Source organism: Phasianus colchicus, chromosome 15, assembly GCF_987193195.1.
Source record: "Phasianus colchicus chromosome 15, bPhaCol1.hap1.1, whole genome shotgun sequence".
Classification (NCBI taxonomy): Eukaryota; Metazoa; Chordata; class Aves; order Galliformes; family Phasianidae; genus Phasianus; species Phasianus colchicus.
This window is the reverse complement of record NC_143450.1, coordinates 3,413,387-3,430,221: the sequence shown is the minus strand read 5'-3', so window position 1 is coordinate 3,430,221 and position 16,835 is coordinate 3,413,387. Positions and strand designations below refer to the sequence as shown.

The 16,835-nt window shown below is 44.1% G+C and overlaps 1 protein-coding gene across 2 annotated transcripts; it reads right to left on the bottom strand.

Annotated features, from left to right (window-relative positions):
* Window positions 1-482: 482 nt before the first annotated feature.
* On the bottom strand, window positions 483-16,835 carry LOC149915876 (uncharacterized). 2 transcript variants are annotated; one of them, XR_016471444.1, is made up of 6 exons: window positions 16,476-16,835; window positions 3,984-4,122; window positions 3,766-3,906; window positions 3,113-3,254; window positions 853-1,009; window positions 483-602 (listed from the first exon to the last, which is right to left on the bottom strand). XR_016471444.1 is itself a non-coding variant. In XM_090151128.1 (4 exons), the coding sequence occupies exons 1-4, from the start codon at window positions 16,583-16,585 to the stop codon at window positions 571-573; spliced, it is 441 nt and encodes a 146-aa protein (XP_090007254.1). In that variant the 5' UTR covers window positions 16,586-16,835; the 3' UTR covers window positions 483-570. The 2 variants fall into 2 exon arrangements, 1 of the variants encoding a protein (XP_090007254.1); XM_090151128.1 differs by lacking the exons at window positions 3,766-3,906; window positions 3,984-4,122.

The window sequence follows — 16,835 nt, the reverse complement described above, 5'->3', positions numbered from 1 at the left end:
GGGAGCTTACCTAGACCTTGAACATACTAACTCTATAGTACTATTCATGAGGAGGGAGGCTAATTAGCTTTGCTCCAGTTTTAGTTACAGTGCTTGTCTGTGACTGCTTCTGGATGAGTTTGGTGGTTTTTCTTTGTTTGTTTGCTTTCTTGATACCAGGTATTAAGTAAAAGCCTACACTGATAGAGTGCCTTTAGTCCCAAAGCACTTTGCAAACAAGAGATTTATCCACCTAAGTCATTCTAACTAATGCTAAAACATGGGCATAATTGGAGAAGAGCAGAGTAGGCAGTAACATATGTAATGCTGGTAACCAAACTGCATGAAGATGTCCAGATCACTCACTGGCAGATGGAAGGCAGTAGATTTACATGGGGCAAAAAAACGTCATCCCCTAACCCACCCCATTTCATTTTAAAAGAACCTCACATACCAAGTGTTCTTAAAAAGAGACCCCAGGGAGCCCCTACCTCAGCTGAGGATTTTCTTATTATTTCAGTCTCTCCACACAAACAGAATTTGATATATTCTCTGCATCTTCCGCCATCAGGATTTCAGTATGTTCGTGACCTACAGCAGGGTCGGATCTGGTTGGTTCTTGCCTAGGCAACATCAAAAAGAAAAGTGTAATGGTTCAGTGAGGTAGCAGTAAGAAATAACCAGATGGTCAGTTGGAGCATGTTACGTTTCTTCCCAGGAAAAGTTAAAAAGTGTAGCTCACCTGTCAACTTTTCAATAACCAAAGCCTCAGAACAAACAAACCAAAACACCCTCCCAGTCCAAAGGAGGGAAACATGATGAGAGAACTTGAATGGGCCCCAACAATAAGGACAGACACAAAATACACTTTACCTGCTTCAAAGATGCCCTGGTGATCCTTCGAATGGGAGCAGTAATTCTCAAGGTGCTGTGTGATGGCTGCCATGGCCTTGCCAAGGGTGGTTCCATATCGGTGGTGAGCAAAGTGATTCTTGTATCTGCAGTCAGCTAGACACTGCAGCGTGGAAATCTGGGAGATGAAAGGCACCATATAAATATACAATATTATTACTGCTATTACTATTATTTCACTGGCCTTTTGCCTCAACTTCTGGTTGAGTAAGAGAATATGAGTACTCCTGAATGTCCCCAGCCCTACATTTAGTCAAGCCTTGTCTTTAGCACTGTAGACCTCCAGATATAATTTTTCCCATCATCACAGTTCTCAGAGCCACAGACCACGTTTCTTTACTTGGTATTAACTTCAAAGTATTTTTCCTTCTAAAATACAAGTCAATGTTATTTGTTAAATGACTGTTTTGAACTTGAATCCAATATTTTTAGTAAAAGAAGAAAAAAAAAAAAAGTTTTGTTTTGTTTTTTAACTGGAAGAAATCCAAACTATCCATGGCTTTTATAACCCAGCTTCCTTATGAGTCAGGACATTTATTGCCAAAAAAATATTATCTTAGCTTTATTCCTACTATATAGTAGTGACATCTAGTGGCTTTCATTAGTGTCATGATGAGCATGAGAGAGACATGACTGGGCTGGCAGGGCTGGTGGAATGGTAGATTGAGGGCAGTTATTATGCCATCATTGAAATTCGATCAATGGAATTTAGGTGAGCTCTTCTAAGATGTTTCTAATATTAAAAAATTCTAATGCTATAACGACATTAAACTCTCAACAGCCAAGCTGAAATGTTGCATAGTTCACAGCAGAGAGCTCCTTCCTTCACCACAAACTAAAGAAACCATATTCTCTAATTTCTAAATCAAGGCAAGGTAATTTAGTACCACATAATCTAAATATCATGGGCATAGCCCAGCTCCTTTTGGAAAATGGATTTTTGCCTCAGTTTTCCATAAAGCAATATCACGTCTTAAACATTTTGTTCAAAGACAAAGCTACTTCTCGGGCCTTCAGCCACGATGCATTCGCATGCAGACTTCATTTTATACTCAGAAGCACCCAAAAAATAAAGATTTGGCCTCCTAGTACAAGAATTGATGCAATGAATGGCAGAGACTGCTCACGAGGCTCCTGAAGTAATATTGGCTCAGGAGTTTGGGAGAAACGTCTCATTTGCATTGATGGCCTGAAAGTTTTTCATTAGCTTTGTAGATAAAGAGCTTGTTGTTTTTTTTTAATTGTGGAATAATTATAATAATTATATAATATATAATTATATTATTATTATGTAACTATTATATGAAATATATAATAATAATTAATATTATATCGTGTTTCTTTTTTTGTCATGGTAAGATTGCCTGCAAAATTCAGTTGGCACAAAATTTGTTGGATTTTCTTTCTAGACGAAGTAGATTTTTGCTTTTAAAGTTTGAAAAACAATATTCACTTGGCTTTGGAGCTTCATGCTTTTGAACATTCCTCTGATTTCAAATTCTACCATAGATTTTATATACATCTTCCCATCCCTTCGGCTCAGAAAGTTCTTCATCCCTTCACCAAATTTTCCATGTAAAAAAATCATTTAATAACAGCAAAAAAAAAAAAATGCTGTAACATTGAAACATGCTGAAACAGCTAGTAATAATTGCTTTGTTTCATTCTGCACTTGCTCGAGCTGTACACAGAAAAGGGGAAAAAAGATTGGAATCCTTACTTTGCCCAAGTGCTGGCAGCAGTTTAGGTAAAGCACAGGTTGATTTCATAGCAGACAGAACCTTTGCATGAGCATTGCTGGGAAAGCCTGTGTTGTGTATCTGTTCTTTATGGCTCTGCAGGTGTGTGCCTGGCTGTGCTGTGCATGCATGTGTTGTGTTACGAAAGGATTTTCTTTGCCGTGTGCAGCAGCGACAGCACTCAGGAGGAGGTCATAGCTGGGAAACATCTATTCTGATCTTTGCACTGAGTCTGCAGTTTGCATCAGTGCCAGAGCTGCTGCTCTGCTCTCCCCCCTCAGGATTACCAGGAGGGTTGTGACATTAAATGGAACGGTCGCCTTTGAAGTTCAGACTTCAGAACTGAGGTGGTTTTTCCACGTTGGCAGTTAAGCCTCCTTCCGTGGATGCCAGGCCAAGGAAACAAACAGCCCCACATCTGCCTGAAGCACCTCCACAGGGTCAACCGACCGCTTCCACTGCAGACCCATCCCAGAGCTCACCTGCTGCTCACTGCACCATCGTCCTCCCGGAGTCAGAACCAGGTCAGACCCGGGGCTGTTCTCCAGTTCTTCCCAGCAAATCCTCCTCAAGGCAGCACAGCCCTGAAGCCACAGCCGATGCCCACAGGGCAGCATTCCCTGCCTGTTGGAAAGCGGTGAGTCAGAGCAGCGGCCTGAGGGGAACTTCAAATGCTCCAGCAGGTCTGGTAGAAATATTTATACACCTGCATTTTCAAACATGCTCTACTTTCTCACTTTATAAATACAAGGGATCCAGTTGAACGCTTGGCCTAGCGGAGCCAAGCATGCCCTTTTTTATTTGATGAACCAGCTGTTTTTCTGGCCTGTTCGTATAAACATATTTGTGTGTGTTGGTTTTGCAGTTCATCGGGAAAGAGAAATAAAAGACAGTTCATGTGTGCATTTTTGTTACGTATATTACTAGCAGATAGAACATTCCCTTTGGTCCATTGACTCGTTTCCTTTGCACAAGGGAAGCAGAATGTGAAACACTTCACAGAAGGCACAGAGGATGAAACATTAATGCTTTTTCAACAAACAAATGCAAAAAAGGTGAGATATGGGAGTAGGTCAGTTTACGAATCACAGTGAGCTACAATATCATGTAATATCAGTCTACACACAGAACTGACCTAGCCTGGGCAGTGTGCTCCTCCTCACATACTCATTCCTTTGCTTTTGGCTTCCACATCTGCATTTCCATAAACAGACTAGCACTGGCACTGAAGATTCGTGTTGGGATTTTCAAGAATCCAGGACAGCCCCAGGTGGCACTAAAATGAGAGTTTTATAGATTGCTTTGGCTATCTCCTTCCACGCAGGTAAGCAAGGCATAAACCTACCCACTTACCTCTGACATCACATGTGGCCAGACAACAAGTGCAAGCTCATGAAGCTCCCCTCGTGGGTGCTTGTCAGGAGCTGATGCAACACGACAATCTACCAGCTCATAAAACTATAAGGGGATGTCAAGGAATTTATTGCCAAGCCTGAAAAAGAAAATCATTTCAGTATCCTATTATGGCCTCACCCCAGCCTTACAACCTGATGAGAATTAGGTTTTAAAATGCTATGCTAGCCAATCCCTGTGAACTTTGACTTCTTCTAGGAGGCATTGTTTTTTTAGTCAGCTATAAATAAGCTGCATTATGGGCTCTTTCGAGAGGGATGTCTGGAACACTGAATGGAAAACCTCAGGTTAATGCTCCTGACAGTTTGTCTGGGCAGTAAAAGGTAATTGCATGTAACACCACAAAAGTTGTGCAGTCCCCCACATAAGGAACTCCTCTTCACACAAATCACCAGAATTGGATAAAGAATAGGATATGATCCCTGAAAGAGTCTAATTTCATCCTGCTAATTGTATTTATTATTTAATTCTTTAACTTCATCTTAGGAATGCACTTATAATTTAATATTTTGTTCTATTTCTGTTTGTCTTCGGAGCCCAGTTGAAGGAACTAAGGTAATATTAAAATGATTCATCTAGACAAACACATTTCACCAGCCACTTAAAATAGTCAGGGTATATTCTCACAGCTATCTCCCACTTCTGTTCATTAGGAATATCATTGCTTTGTGCAGCAAATGAAATTTTGAAGATCTTATTTTCTGTGCATGACCTTATTGCATGATTTCACAGCTGAGCCAAAAGGAAAAAGACAAGCTACCGAAGAAAGCTCATTTCCCAAAGGGAAGACTTGTATTCTTCAAGATGTCAACTACAGCAATGGCAATGGATGTGTATAAACCAACATGCACTGGAGAAGACGAGCCAAAATGATATTGGTAAGTTATGAGATGTTATTTCATTTTGAAGCAAAATAATATTTTATTCTTCTTTCGGAATTTTTCAGTATGTTTCATTTCCATGGAAGAGTTTGAAGCTAATATTCGAATGCTCCCAAGGGGGCATGTGATGGGGACAGAACACCTGCCAAAGACACCTGCAGTCGTGTGCTCTTTACAATTGCTTCACGAGGGATAAGGGAGACATGCCCAATCCATTTAAATGCTAGCAATTCTTTGCAAGTATGATAAGCAAATACTGACTTTTTCACCGTCAAAAAGACAACCATGGTTGGATTGGCACCAAAAGTAAGCGAGGAGAACAACCTACTTAATCAATAGCTGAGCCAGGTGGCTGAGTTACACGAGAGAGAAATGATTTCCAAGCTGCGTGCCAAGCTCATGTTCTCTGCAGTGGGGCCCCGTTTTGTGCTGGGGAAGAGTCAGGACACTAACATGCGGTGTCATGGGATGCTTTGGGCAGAGAATTGACTGCTGTTGGCTGGAGGTGCTGAAAGACAGTGCTGATCTTGCTGTAGCTCTGAAAATAGATCTGCACCTGTTATGAGTGTCAGTGTTGCCGTTAAAATCCCATCCAAGGGCGTAAATAATTCGCAAATAAGAGAGATTTTCAAAATAGACTCCACTCCTCTTCCCAAATCTTTCTGATTACTCAAAAGTCAGGACTGAGTATTACAAGCATTAGAAAGAAGGAAACATAATATGAAACCCCACACAACTAAAAACTGTGCAAGAAAGCGTGCAACAAACGACTCCAGGTTTAAAGTGTGGTCAAAGACCAACACATTGACTCGGATGAACCTGAAGAAATACAAGGGCAATTTGAAGTGCCAGCTTCTCTCTTCCTGCTCTTCTTCATTCTTTCCTTCGCATGTTGTTTCCAGGCTTGCCAGAGCAAAGACCATCTCTTAATGCTTTCCACGTCATCCCTGCTACCTGGGATCACTGTTGCAGTTGAATGTGGCTTTTGTTCTGTGACTGACAACGTAAGAAGGAAATTGAAGTTACTGTAACAAAAAAATCAATCACTTCAAAAATCTTTACTCTGAGGCATGACTTGAGCTGCTTGAAATTCAGCAGCTGGATTGTGAAGTGGTTCTGCAGCACCTCCACGTTAATCTTCAAGCACAGTGACTTCAGAAAATCATACTAAGTTTTTCAAAATCTTTTCCCATGAGATTACAGTGGGGACCAAAAAAAAAAAGTTGACCCACCTATGTATATACAAGGAGGCAAAGGATATTTACCCACAAAAAAAGTGGACAGACATACATTTGGAAGAAGTTCTTTTAGAAGGCGTTCACTATTTATAAGCAATAGGTGCAGTGATGCAGCTAAGAGAGAGGTGTAACAAACAGGTACGTAAGTAATGAAAACTGATCATGCAGGGAATATAGATCCAAAGAGAACAATAGCCACTTCAGCTGTAAATGTCTTTCCTAGGTGTACTCAGCTGAAGGTTTGAGGTCACGTTATCACATCCTTTAAATCAGCACTTTCCATACTGTACACATAAGGAACACATCAGTTCCCACTACTCCCCATCTTGTGCCCAGATTTTCTTATTTGACAAGACAATTTTCTTTCCCAAACCCATCCAAAGCAGAGCATGCACCAGCCTGTGAGTGAGTGATTTGGACGTACAGAGGGTCTTAGCTGAGATTTTGCCTGCTGCCAGCCCGTGTGACAATATATATATTTCCTAATCAACACAGGCACCGGCTGAGCAAACAAGACACCCATCTAGACCATTAAGTTCTTCCACACACAAGAAATACTTAAAAAGGACTGTCATCTGGAAGCCTCTTCTCTCACTGCAATGAAGGAGAAGAAGCAGAGCAAACGTACTTGGATTGTGTCAGATGGGACAAGTTCAAAGCTCAGCTGTGGGATCAGGAGTTGCCAAAATGTGATGGAGGTAGTGGAAGCAGTGGAAGTCTTGCCACATGAATGTGTGTTGGCCCTGGCGTTTATGCTGGATGCATTGATGTGGCAACTTGAATTTCCTCATTTCACTCCTCCTGTTTCTGTGAATCCAGTGATTTCAGTCACGGAAGGAAAAAGCAAAACGCAACAAAAGAACCCAACAAACATGATTAATCACTCTGTGTAACTCACAGCAAATAGCCAAAGGCAAGCAATTCAGACTATTAGAAATAGGTACTTGTAGGAAATTCACCAACAGAAAAAAATATGCCAGTTATTCCTGGCATCTTTGTTAATTGTATTATTTACCTAACATAGCAGAAGGTATAAACGAACCGTGATGGTCTCCCAAGAAAAGCAGCTAGATAAATGGAGCACAAACCACCTGCAAAGACCCTCAGATCTATCGACATGCGGGATTCAGCAGTAACAAGCATGGCACAGTTTTCAAACATTTTGCTTAAACTCAGCCCCTGTACACTGCTTGTATTTTCAAAAGGATGCAGCAGTAATCTCTTGAAAATCCATTCACCCAGCTTGGTCCACACATGAGGACTAAATCCTGTAGAAACTAACCTTGCAAATATAACACCTGGCTTCAGGCTCAGTGTAATGTCTGAGTGGTCATCAGATGCAGGAGAAAAACAAAATCTTGAGGGCAAAAGACCTTATTCAAGATCCAAGACTGCAGTATGGTCAGGTCGTGGTTGGACTTGATGATCTTTAAGGTCTTTTCCAACCTGAGCAATTCTATGATTCTATGATCCGTAGAAATGCCTTGTTCTGCAGACTTGTTTTCTGAATGGGCTTCCTTCCCAGTATACCCCAAGTGGCAAATGGCCTGAAACACAGATGGATCCGCACCAGCACATATACAGCTGTAAATAGATCATATATAATGTGTTTCATTTTGTATTCCCAGCTTGCCAACAGATATTAGGCCATGTGTCTGGTTGTGAGAGGGAGAACTTAAGCCCTGCAATAATAGCTACAAAATTTTGCTTCGTTTATGGTTGTGGGAGAAGGGCCCCAAAGTGAGATGAAGGCCCTGTTGTGGCTGAATGTAATGATTCATGTAAAGTCATGAACAAGCAGATGAGTATCCGAGCTGAACCAGGACCCAAATCTCCAGGACGTGGGAGAGGGGAGGCTGCCTAACCAGCCCATGCTCACTCTTGCCACCTAAATACTCTGCTGCTATTCCAGTTCTTCCCCATGATTCACATCCCTAAGGTTGTGTTAAACCTCATCACATGTGAAATACAACACTTCCAGTGCAAAAGGCTTGGAGGTTTACATTTTTACCCAGAATCTAGGCAAAGTACAATGTAAACCTTCAGAAGGAGCAGCGCAAAGGAAAGGAAAAACGAGTACAAGCAAGAAGTTTACACATAAGGACACAAAATTGCAGATATTCATGTTTTGGGACAACATGCATCCTAGCAAATACACTGAGAGAAGCACTCAAGAGGACATCCAGCCAGTTTTTGTGCCCTGTAACAGCATCTAAAGTTTTTCTTTACAGAAATAATTCTGCTCCACCTGTTCAGGATTGCCTCTCTGCTCAGCAGCATCTCCTGAAGTTAACACAAAGAAATGAAAATCTGATCAAGCATAAGGGCTTACAAGGAAGGAACATGAGCAAGGACGTGCATGTGCAAAGCAGCACTATCACTCTAATTGCAATGTGCAAATAAGCTCAGGCACCTGCTAAACCTGTGCCTGCTGTAGTCCACCCCTGCAGCAAACCAGGCCCTGTAAACGTGCTTTGAAGGAAAAGAGAATAAACGCTGCTATTTGCCTTCCTGGTCATGCAGGGCTTATTTTGGTATTGCTTTCATTGCTACCCTTGCCCTGAATATGTAATTTTTCTGAATTCTGCTCCAGTTTTCATTCCTAACCCAGTCAAAACAACCAGTGCAGCCATTTATGCCTTTCTGTTCTCTGAAATGTGATCTTTAGCAAAGCCAAGTTTGACCTCTCTTGCCTTTCAGGCTAGTATAACTCTCTCAAGACATCACTGGCAGTGGGCACACAGCAGCTTTTCCACTGAGCAATAAAGATGCTACTGAATGAAAACATTTTTGCAAGGCAAACAATGCAAACACACACCCCAAAGCTGCGCCTTGATTGCATTTCCCGGGAACTGCTACATATGACCAGAAATCAGAGCCATGGGGAAGTGAGGACCAGGCACCTTCAGCAAGCAAGAGATTCCATCTGCATCTCAGGGTTTCTCACACATTTTTTCCCCCAAACAAATAAACACATATCTCAGTACCGGGATCCAGCCTCTCACTTTGCTTAACCACATGCTTGCCTAAAAAAAAATCCCATAGGAACACAACTACTTCCATACAAACCTTTTTCCAAAACCCTATTTGTAATAAAACTCCCTAGCACAGAATCATTTCTCAGCCCCCCCCCAGTCCAGCAGCAGTTTGGCAAATGTATGAAATACTGAAGCAAAACCAGGCATTGGCAGCTGCCGAGCCTCCAACAAAGCCTATTCCATACTTGAGGAAATGCACCATGGCTCCTGCCATGGAAGAACGCTTAGCAGTGCATTGCCTCATCTTCTCTACTTCTCTTTTCTCTCTCTGACCCTTGCAGTTTGCTCTTCCTCAGCATTAGAAGAAACGTTACCTTGCCTTATTGTGATTTGAGGATGTAAGGAGAACGGACATCTGTGCACCAGCATCTCCTTCCTAGCAAGTGCCTGCCTGGGCTCTCCTGACCCCTCTCCTGGGCTCTCCTGACCTCTTTCCATTCCTGCTTGGGCACTGCATTAGTGAATTTGCAAACCTTTTTTAGTTTTCGGCACCAACAACATAAAGAGACAAAACCCAATGGAGATGACATGGAGGTACATGTAGAGTGCATCAGCTGCGATGCAAATGTACAGCTGAAACACCCATCAACTCCAGCCTGAGATGACCATGTCCAAAGGAAAGCTGTGCTATAGATAAGGGGTGGAGAGGTTAAAGCGTGATCTGGCCACAGGCTTTCAACAAAATGCAAACTACTCTTCTCTTCCATGCCACAGTTCCTCAGCAATGGACAGGGATAATACTTTCTTTCACCCATCCTGTTTGGACCTTGCCTTTTAGAAAACAACCTGGTCATTCAGATACACATCCTTCTTTTTACTTACGTTTCTACAGCATACACTTCTTTTTCTAGGTGCAGCACTGGAACAGGTTGCCCAAGGAGGCTGTGGATGCCCCATCCCTGGAGGCATTCAGGGCCAGGCTGCATGTGGCTCTGGGCAGCCTGGTCTGCTGGTTGGTGACCTGCACATAGCAGGGGGTTAAAACCAGATGATATTATGGTCCTTTTCAGCCCAGGCCACTCTATGATTCTATGAATCCTTCCCAAGGTGAAATGTTTGAGTCTACATCTTTTCTCAGATCAGAAAACCCAAGCTAAAAGGCCGGAATGCAGCTCACCATTTGAAGCCATGTAAATCAACACATCAGGACAGCAGGAAGTCTTGGGAGGGTGCTGAAATTAAATTTTTCCCAAGCAAAACATTTTTATTAATTCGATAACCAGCAGCATTTTATTTTGACATTACCTAAGGTTCCAATTTAGATAATGGGAAATGGCAGCTTTCTGCTAAAAGCTGAGAGAGTCTTTTACATATATATAACAACATTCAAATAGTTTGGAAGCATTTGCTCCATTTCTGACGGAGAGTTTCACCTATAAGCAGCATACCCTGGTATGTGTTTTAAAAAATATTTCCATATGCTGGAGGAATGCAAATGGTTGCCAAAGAAAGTGGCTGTTACAGCAGCAGGCTGGGGCTGTTTTTAAAGGAGAAACTGCTGCAGAAAGGAGGTATCCACAGAGGTGCACTAAAGCAACACTAACTGCAGTGACCTTGAGATGACCTAGACCTCCTCATATTACAAAAATGAAAAGGGAGTTAGAAAATCTGAGGCCAATTAGACGCTTTTTTTTTTTTTTTTTTTTTCCTGGAGACATGATGAAATTTCCTGAAACAAAAACTTGAGCAAATTCTATAAAATACTTCTAGCTTTGGTGGAAAAATAAATTATTGCCTTTTTATCTCCTCATTCCTGAGGCGCAGAACTGGCCCACTTCTGTTTGTGCAGATGGATTGGAGGGAAAACACCCAGAGAAGGGCCAAGTGGTGAGATTCTTGGCACGAGCAATTGAGTGTGAAGTTATTCTCAGGGCTGCCTATTTGTTATTGCAGCAGGAATCATTAAGATTATATGGAAAGATATTGTCTGGGAAAAAGTGTGAAGTAAGGATTATGTGTCCTGAAACGCAATTAGCGAGCAAAGCATTGTCTGTCCTTGATGGGATGTCTCTGAACCAGCAATGCAGAGGTGGCTGCATTCAGGTGGCTACCAGGGCACTCAGCTTTACTTCTGAAGCACATCCATTGACCAGGCCTGGAATCAGGAGCCAACGCTGCCCTGAAGATAGAAGTATCACTGCCCTCACAGAATCACAGAATGGCCAGGGTTGGAAGGGATCTCAAGGATCACGAATCTCCAACCCCCCTGCCACATGCAGGGCCACCAACCTCCACATTCAATACTAGCCCTCCACTGTTTCATACTCCCTGTGTTCATCTCGATGGACGCTGGCCATTAAAATGCAGCTTCTAGGCACTGTGGTTCACAGAGCATCACTCCTACCACATGCAGGCAGAGGTTGATGGAGAATTCAATTCCCAACAGCCCAGCAGAGGCGGGTGATAGCTCAGCCTCCTGTTGATCAATCCCCACGTTTGGCGAAGGCTCATGATTCTGGACTGCCTTTTCCTACACAGAATGTCTGAGAAGCAGCTGTTGCTTCCAGGGAGAGGCACTACTTTGCCTGGCCTGCATAGGCTGCTGCCCACAGTTTCTTGGAACATCAAGGCAATTGCCATGTTTTAGGGAGACCCACCTCACAGGAGAACTGTGCCCTTGGCTCACAGGCAGCTCAAAGGTGCAGAGCCATCTCCTCCCAAGGATTCAGGTGGGGTAGGGCCAGGAGTGCTGGTTGAACCCCACGCAGCCCAGCACAAGTTTTGATGCAGAGCTCAGGGTCAGTGCTTAACTACTTCGCCATCATCACCGCTGCCCTGCTGCCACTATTCCTGCTAACACCACCAAGGCAATGGTGGATTTCTCCACCATTTTCTTGCTAGGCACAACAGTTCATTTCTTCGTGAGGAAAAATATAGACCCTCACCAGCATGGTGTGAATGAGGCTTATAGCTTGCTGTCAACACAGCTAGAGTTGGAACACAGCTTTTGCAATAAGCTCCTGTGCTCACAAAGCTGGTCTACATGGGCACAGACATAGGAGCAGAGGGCAGTCTCCATGGTTGTCCATTGCTGCCTTCATCCAGGAGGCGCTGGATACCACACTGGTATCTCTAAACAATGGGTTCAACCAGGACAGACATCCCTGCAAAGCAAACTTTCCCTGCCACCAATGCTTGTGGCAGAATACAAAGGCTGCTCATCCTGCTGCTTGCTTGGCTCTTCCCATCCCCAAAACACCTCTGCATCCTTCTGCCCGCAGTCCATGCCTTAGGCTGTGACCAGAGTGGCTGCAAAGACAAATGAGAATACTCCATTTCATGGGTTTCGTGCCAAAAGGCACCAAGGTGGGGTAGGGAGCACAAAATGGGCCTTCCCAGATGTCAGCCAGACCTCGAATCGTGGCCTACCAGCCTGTTTATACCTGCACTCCTCTGTAAAACTGAGGTCCATACAAAAAGCCAATGATTTTCTATCCTGCCCAAGGGGAAGTAGAGGTTTGGGGCAACACCATCCTGGCTGCTGCCCTGCCTCTCTCTTCTCCGCTCAGCTCAATCCCATTCAGGAGGGAAATGTGTGCATTTCAATCCAAATGCTGGTGGTTTGGATTTTTCCTTTCGCAGCTTGAGCCTCGTGGCATTTGCTGTAAACTGTGTCAAGGGTTTGCGTGTTCGCCAGGAGCGCGTGCTGAAGTAAAGGAAAGCCTACAAGCACTGGGGAGGAGCCGGCAGGATGGCTTTACATAGCATTTGCCAAATCATTTTGGGGGATTTGGAGGCAACGATGTGTGTCTGATGCTCCGTGCACCTTTTCTCAATCAAATCCCCCAGATCACCTCTAAGGAGCCACTGAAACACAGACAAGCATTCTGCAGAGAGAAGACATATGCAAAACTAATCAGAGATGTCATAGTTTGATAGGAGAGACCTGCAAGGTCAATGGGTTCATCTGCTGGCAAGAAGCTTCTTCATGCTGACACCAGCAGCTCCACAGGCAGTGAGAGCCTGCAGCCCTCAGACACAACTGGATCCCCTCCCATTAGGGCTGCTTCAGGTCCATAGCAGTGCCCAGACAGCAGGAAATACACTGGGACAGAGTGGGGTCAAACTCCAAACCTTTACAAATGCAGCTGTAACTAAATACTCCCTCGTGCAAAGCAGTATTCGCTAATTATCAGAGAGGAGACAAAAAGTAGTTCTTACTAATGCCGACATGGATACATCCAAATACGTTCTGCAGAGATGCATAAAACCCATTGAAAATTGTGTAGAATCTCTCTTTGGTTCAGCTGTAATTTCTACTTGCTGAATTACTATTTGGAATATTTTTTAAAAGAAAACAAGAGGATTAAAAGTTAGCTATTTCAGCCACTGCAAATAGCTTTTGTTGGGGCTGTACTGAATATTTGCTGATAGAGGGAACGCTAAGGGAGCTCAAACAACTAACTCAAGAGCCACCAAGATTCCTTCATTCTGTTATAATACTCAGATTCAGAGGTGGCTAGTTATTCTAAGAGGGTGTTAGATAGAAATGTTGGTATTTGCTGCTGATCTGCACCATCCTATGTCTGGAATCACAGCCTCTTGTCAATAGCAACATAAAAAATGGATGTCGATGCCAATAAAAAGTAGAAAATGCAAGCATTTCTATGGAAGACACACAGAACTACAGTGAAGATGCTGCCTTTCGCAGCAGTAGTTTTTCCTGGTTTGGAAGTTATTAACAACAGGCTTGCAACAAAGAGCATAAAAAAACGTTTTTGAAGTATCCAGGAAAAAGCTGGAGCTTGGGAAAGTCAACGAATGCTTCAAGGCCATCGCACTGCAGGGCAGCAGCAAGAGGCTGCAGGAACACAGGGCCCAACACAACACAGGGCAGCAATAAAAGCTGCCACTGACAAAAAGCACAGCATTTTCCTCAGCAGGCTGGGCCTGGATCATGGGAAAACCTCATCAAGACCTGACAGAGCGACCGAAATGCAATCTTAGCATTCCCAAGGGATGAGTCAGTTTGGGTTTTAAGCTGCACTGATGGTTGCAGCCTGTTTCATCAGGATGCTAAGCAATGGAGTTTGTGTCTGGCACGTGCAGACTTTCCTCTGCCCTTCTTCCAGCAGAGCAGGGCTGCATTCCTGCACACTGGATCCAGCCTGGCACCGTTAGGGGAAGCACTGTTGGAGGCGAGAAGAGGATATTTCTCTTTTTTTTCCCCTCTTTTTTGTGCATTTTATCTATGCTCATCCTTTAAGAGAAGCTGAAATCCCCATGTCACTCAGAAAAGGTGGAGCAGTGCCCACAACAGAACTGCTCACAATGCTGGGCATCCCCAGGCACGTGGGACAGCTCAGAGGAAGGCCCACGCAGACATGCTTTACCCACCCTTGTAACAGCTCTGCACTGCCAGCAATGCTGTGCTGCTTAATTCAGGCTGGATGCTTCTGGCTGTCAGAAATCTGCAATCCAGACCACTACACACCTTAGAAACGAGGACTAACACCTTGATCCTGATCCAATGGGATGTCGTGGTTGCTGCTGTAAAAATACCGGTGCTGAGGGCATGAATCTGGACTCATCCAACCAGCCTTACCTGGAGGAGGCAAAAACATCCCCGCAGCACATCTCAGGGGGAGCTTTACAGGGAGTAACTGCTAAAGGATTCACTCCTCTGAGAGCTACAGATAGAGAAAAGCCTCATGGCTGCTTGTCACAGCATTCCCCAAAGAATCTGCATAACAAAACTAAGTGTTGTGGGACTTCTTAGACTGTTTTGCTCATGAAACCCCAAGAGATGGCGTTATTCCAGTCCTCTTGACTTTTTTTTTTTTTAATTTCTAAATTTATTTCTAAATTTATTTCTAACACCCATCCTTCAAAACCATTCCCATTTGGGAGTTCTAATAAACTGACACATATGATGAGAGCAGCCACGTCTCGCCACAGCAAGCTTGGGAAAGCCTGCTGCACTGGAGACCTGCACATCTCCACTGCTGTTCAGAACAGCAGCTGCTCAGATTCTCCCAGAATACTGACCCTTCTGCTACATTAGACCTGTAGATGAGAAGAATCCAGGGCTGAGAGCAGTACTGTAGCAGTACCTCAAGTCCCACAGCTCCATACTTGCTTTCCAGAGATGCCCTAGGGAAGATCACAGTCATCAAACAAAATCCAGGAATTCGAGGCAAAAGAGTACAAATAATTGATCAGAAAGAGGATAAATCTCATGGCAGATCAGGTGACCCACCTGACAAGGGTCAGTGATTTGAGGACTGTGAAAAGCTCTGTTGCATTTGACAGTGGGCAAACCCTGGCTGTGCAGCCAGAGCTGTAGGGAGACACAGAGCTGTGCCTGCTCTGCACACCCAAAGCACTGCTGGCTTCTAACATGGAAGTCTGGTAACTCAGGTCATTTTTTTGTCTCTTTGCTTCAAGGCAGGAATTTGGCTGTGAGAGAACTGCTTTTCTTCTAGGATAACAGGACCTGCAGGCACTGCTCAGAGGTGTTTCATACCTCAATCCTTCTGACAGTAAGTCTGTCACACATCCAAAACATCTCTGAGAATACAGAGATTGCTGGCACCTCCTGCCTTACTGAGGTCACACAGATGGATGCTGATGGCTCAACCACTCAGGGACACCAAATAAACCTGCATGGCTGTAGCAGGCACCAAATTTCCACCTTGCTTTTCTCCCACCTCCAGAAGGAACAGGCAGCAAAGCAGAGGCATGCTGCTCACGTGCTCCTGTTGGGAGAGAGGCCATCAATTCCAGTGGAGACCCTACATCAGGTCCGAGGCTTTGCTGGAGAGATGCATCAGGTCCTGAGCAGTCTTTGCTACCAACATATCTTGATAGGCACCTCGTGGTCTCCTCCTCCACAAACTGCAGGCACCACCTCTTCACCCACTGCCTTTCCAGCCAACAGGCTCATCTGGCAAGGCTCAAGACCCCATCCCCAGCTCTCCTGCTCCTCCAGCAAAGAAGTGCCAGCCTGTCTTAGGGGAAGATACACAGAAAAAAGTAATCTTTCCTTCTAAGCACGTGTTTGGAAATTAAAAATAAAACCTTCAAAGGATTCCTTCAAAGGAAAAAGGAGGAAAAGAAAATAGAAGATTTTAGACTGTGGAAAGAGGGTAGTCAAGAGATACAAACGCATCTCCCTTTATTTGCACTGAGCTGTGCCAAAGAAAAGATGAAATCGCAGTTCTTTAAATTATTCAGACAAGCAAAGCTGTTTCTACTTCAGTCCAAGACCTGTCTGCAGATATTAGAAAGAAAAAAAAAAGAAGAAAAAGGGCCACCCAGGAGGGGCTGACTTACCACACCGGCCAGCAGGAGGTTTGGGTGCAGTTTACGGTGCCTGGCAGCCCCAGCGCCTCGTTTGTGCTCCTGGATGGAAGCAAAGCCATTCCTGCACTGACACATCTCATATGAGCACGTCAGCTCTGAGCAACGGCTGTCAGTGTGGGGCATCCACAAACACACTGGGAATGTCTCACAGTTTGTCCTCTGCATCCAGAGGGGAATCATCCCTCAGGAGCGGCGCTCACTTCTGTCTGTATTCCTCCTCCTGTTGGCACGCACAGCCTCTGCTATTCATGGAGCCCTTCCAGTGAGTACCAAGAATAAACCTCCAAAAATACACAATCCTCTCACTTCTCCAGAAGGGAAGATTGCTGT

Excerpts from the sequence above, each read along its gene's own strand:
- LOC149915876 (XM_090151128.1), bottom strand. The coding sequence starts at position 16,585 with ATGAGATGTGTCAGTGCAGGAATGGCTTTGCTTCCATCCAGGAGCACA. Across the intron at positions 3,255-16,475 it reads ACCTCCTGCTGGCCGGTGTG|GCAGGGAATGCTGCCCTGTG; the intron begins GTAAGTCAGCCC and ends GCTTTCCAACAG. Across the intron at positions 1,010-3,112 it reads GATGGTGCAGTGAGCAGCAG|ATTTCCACGCTGCAGTGTCT; the intron begins GTGAGCTCTGGG and ends TTCATCTCCCAG.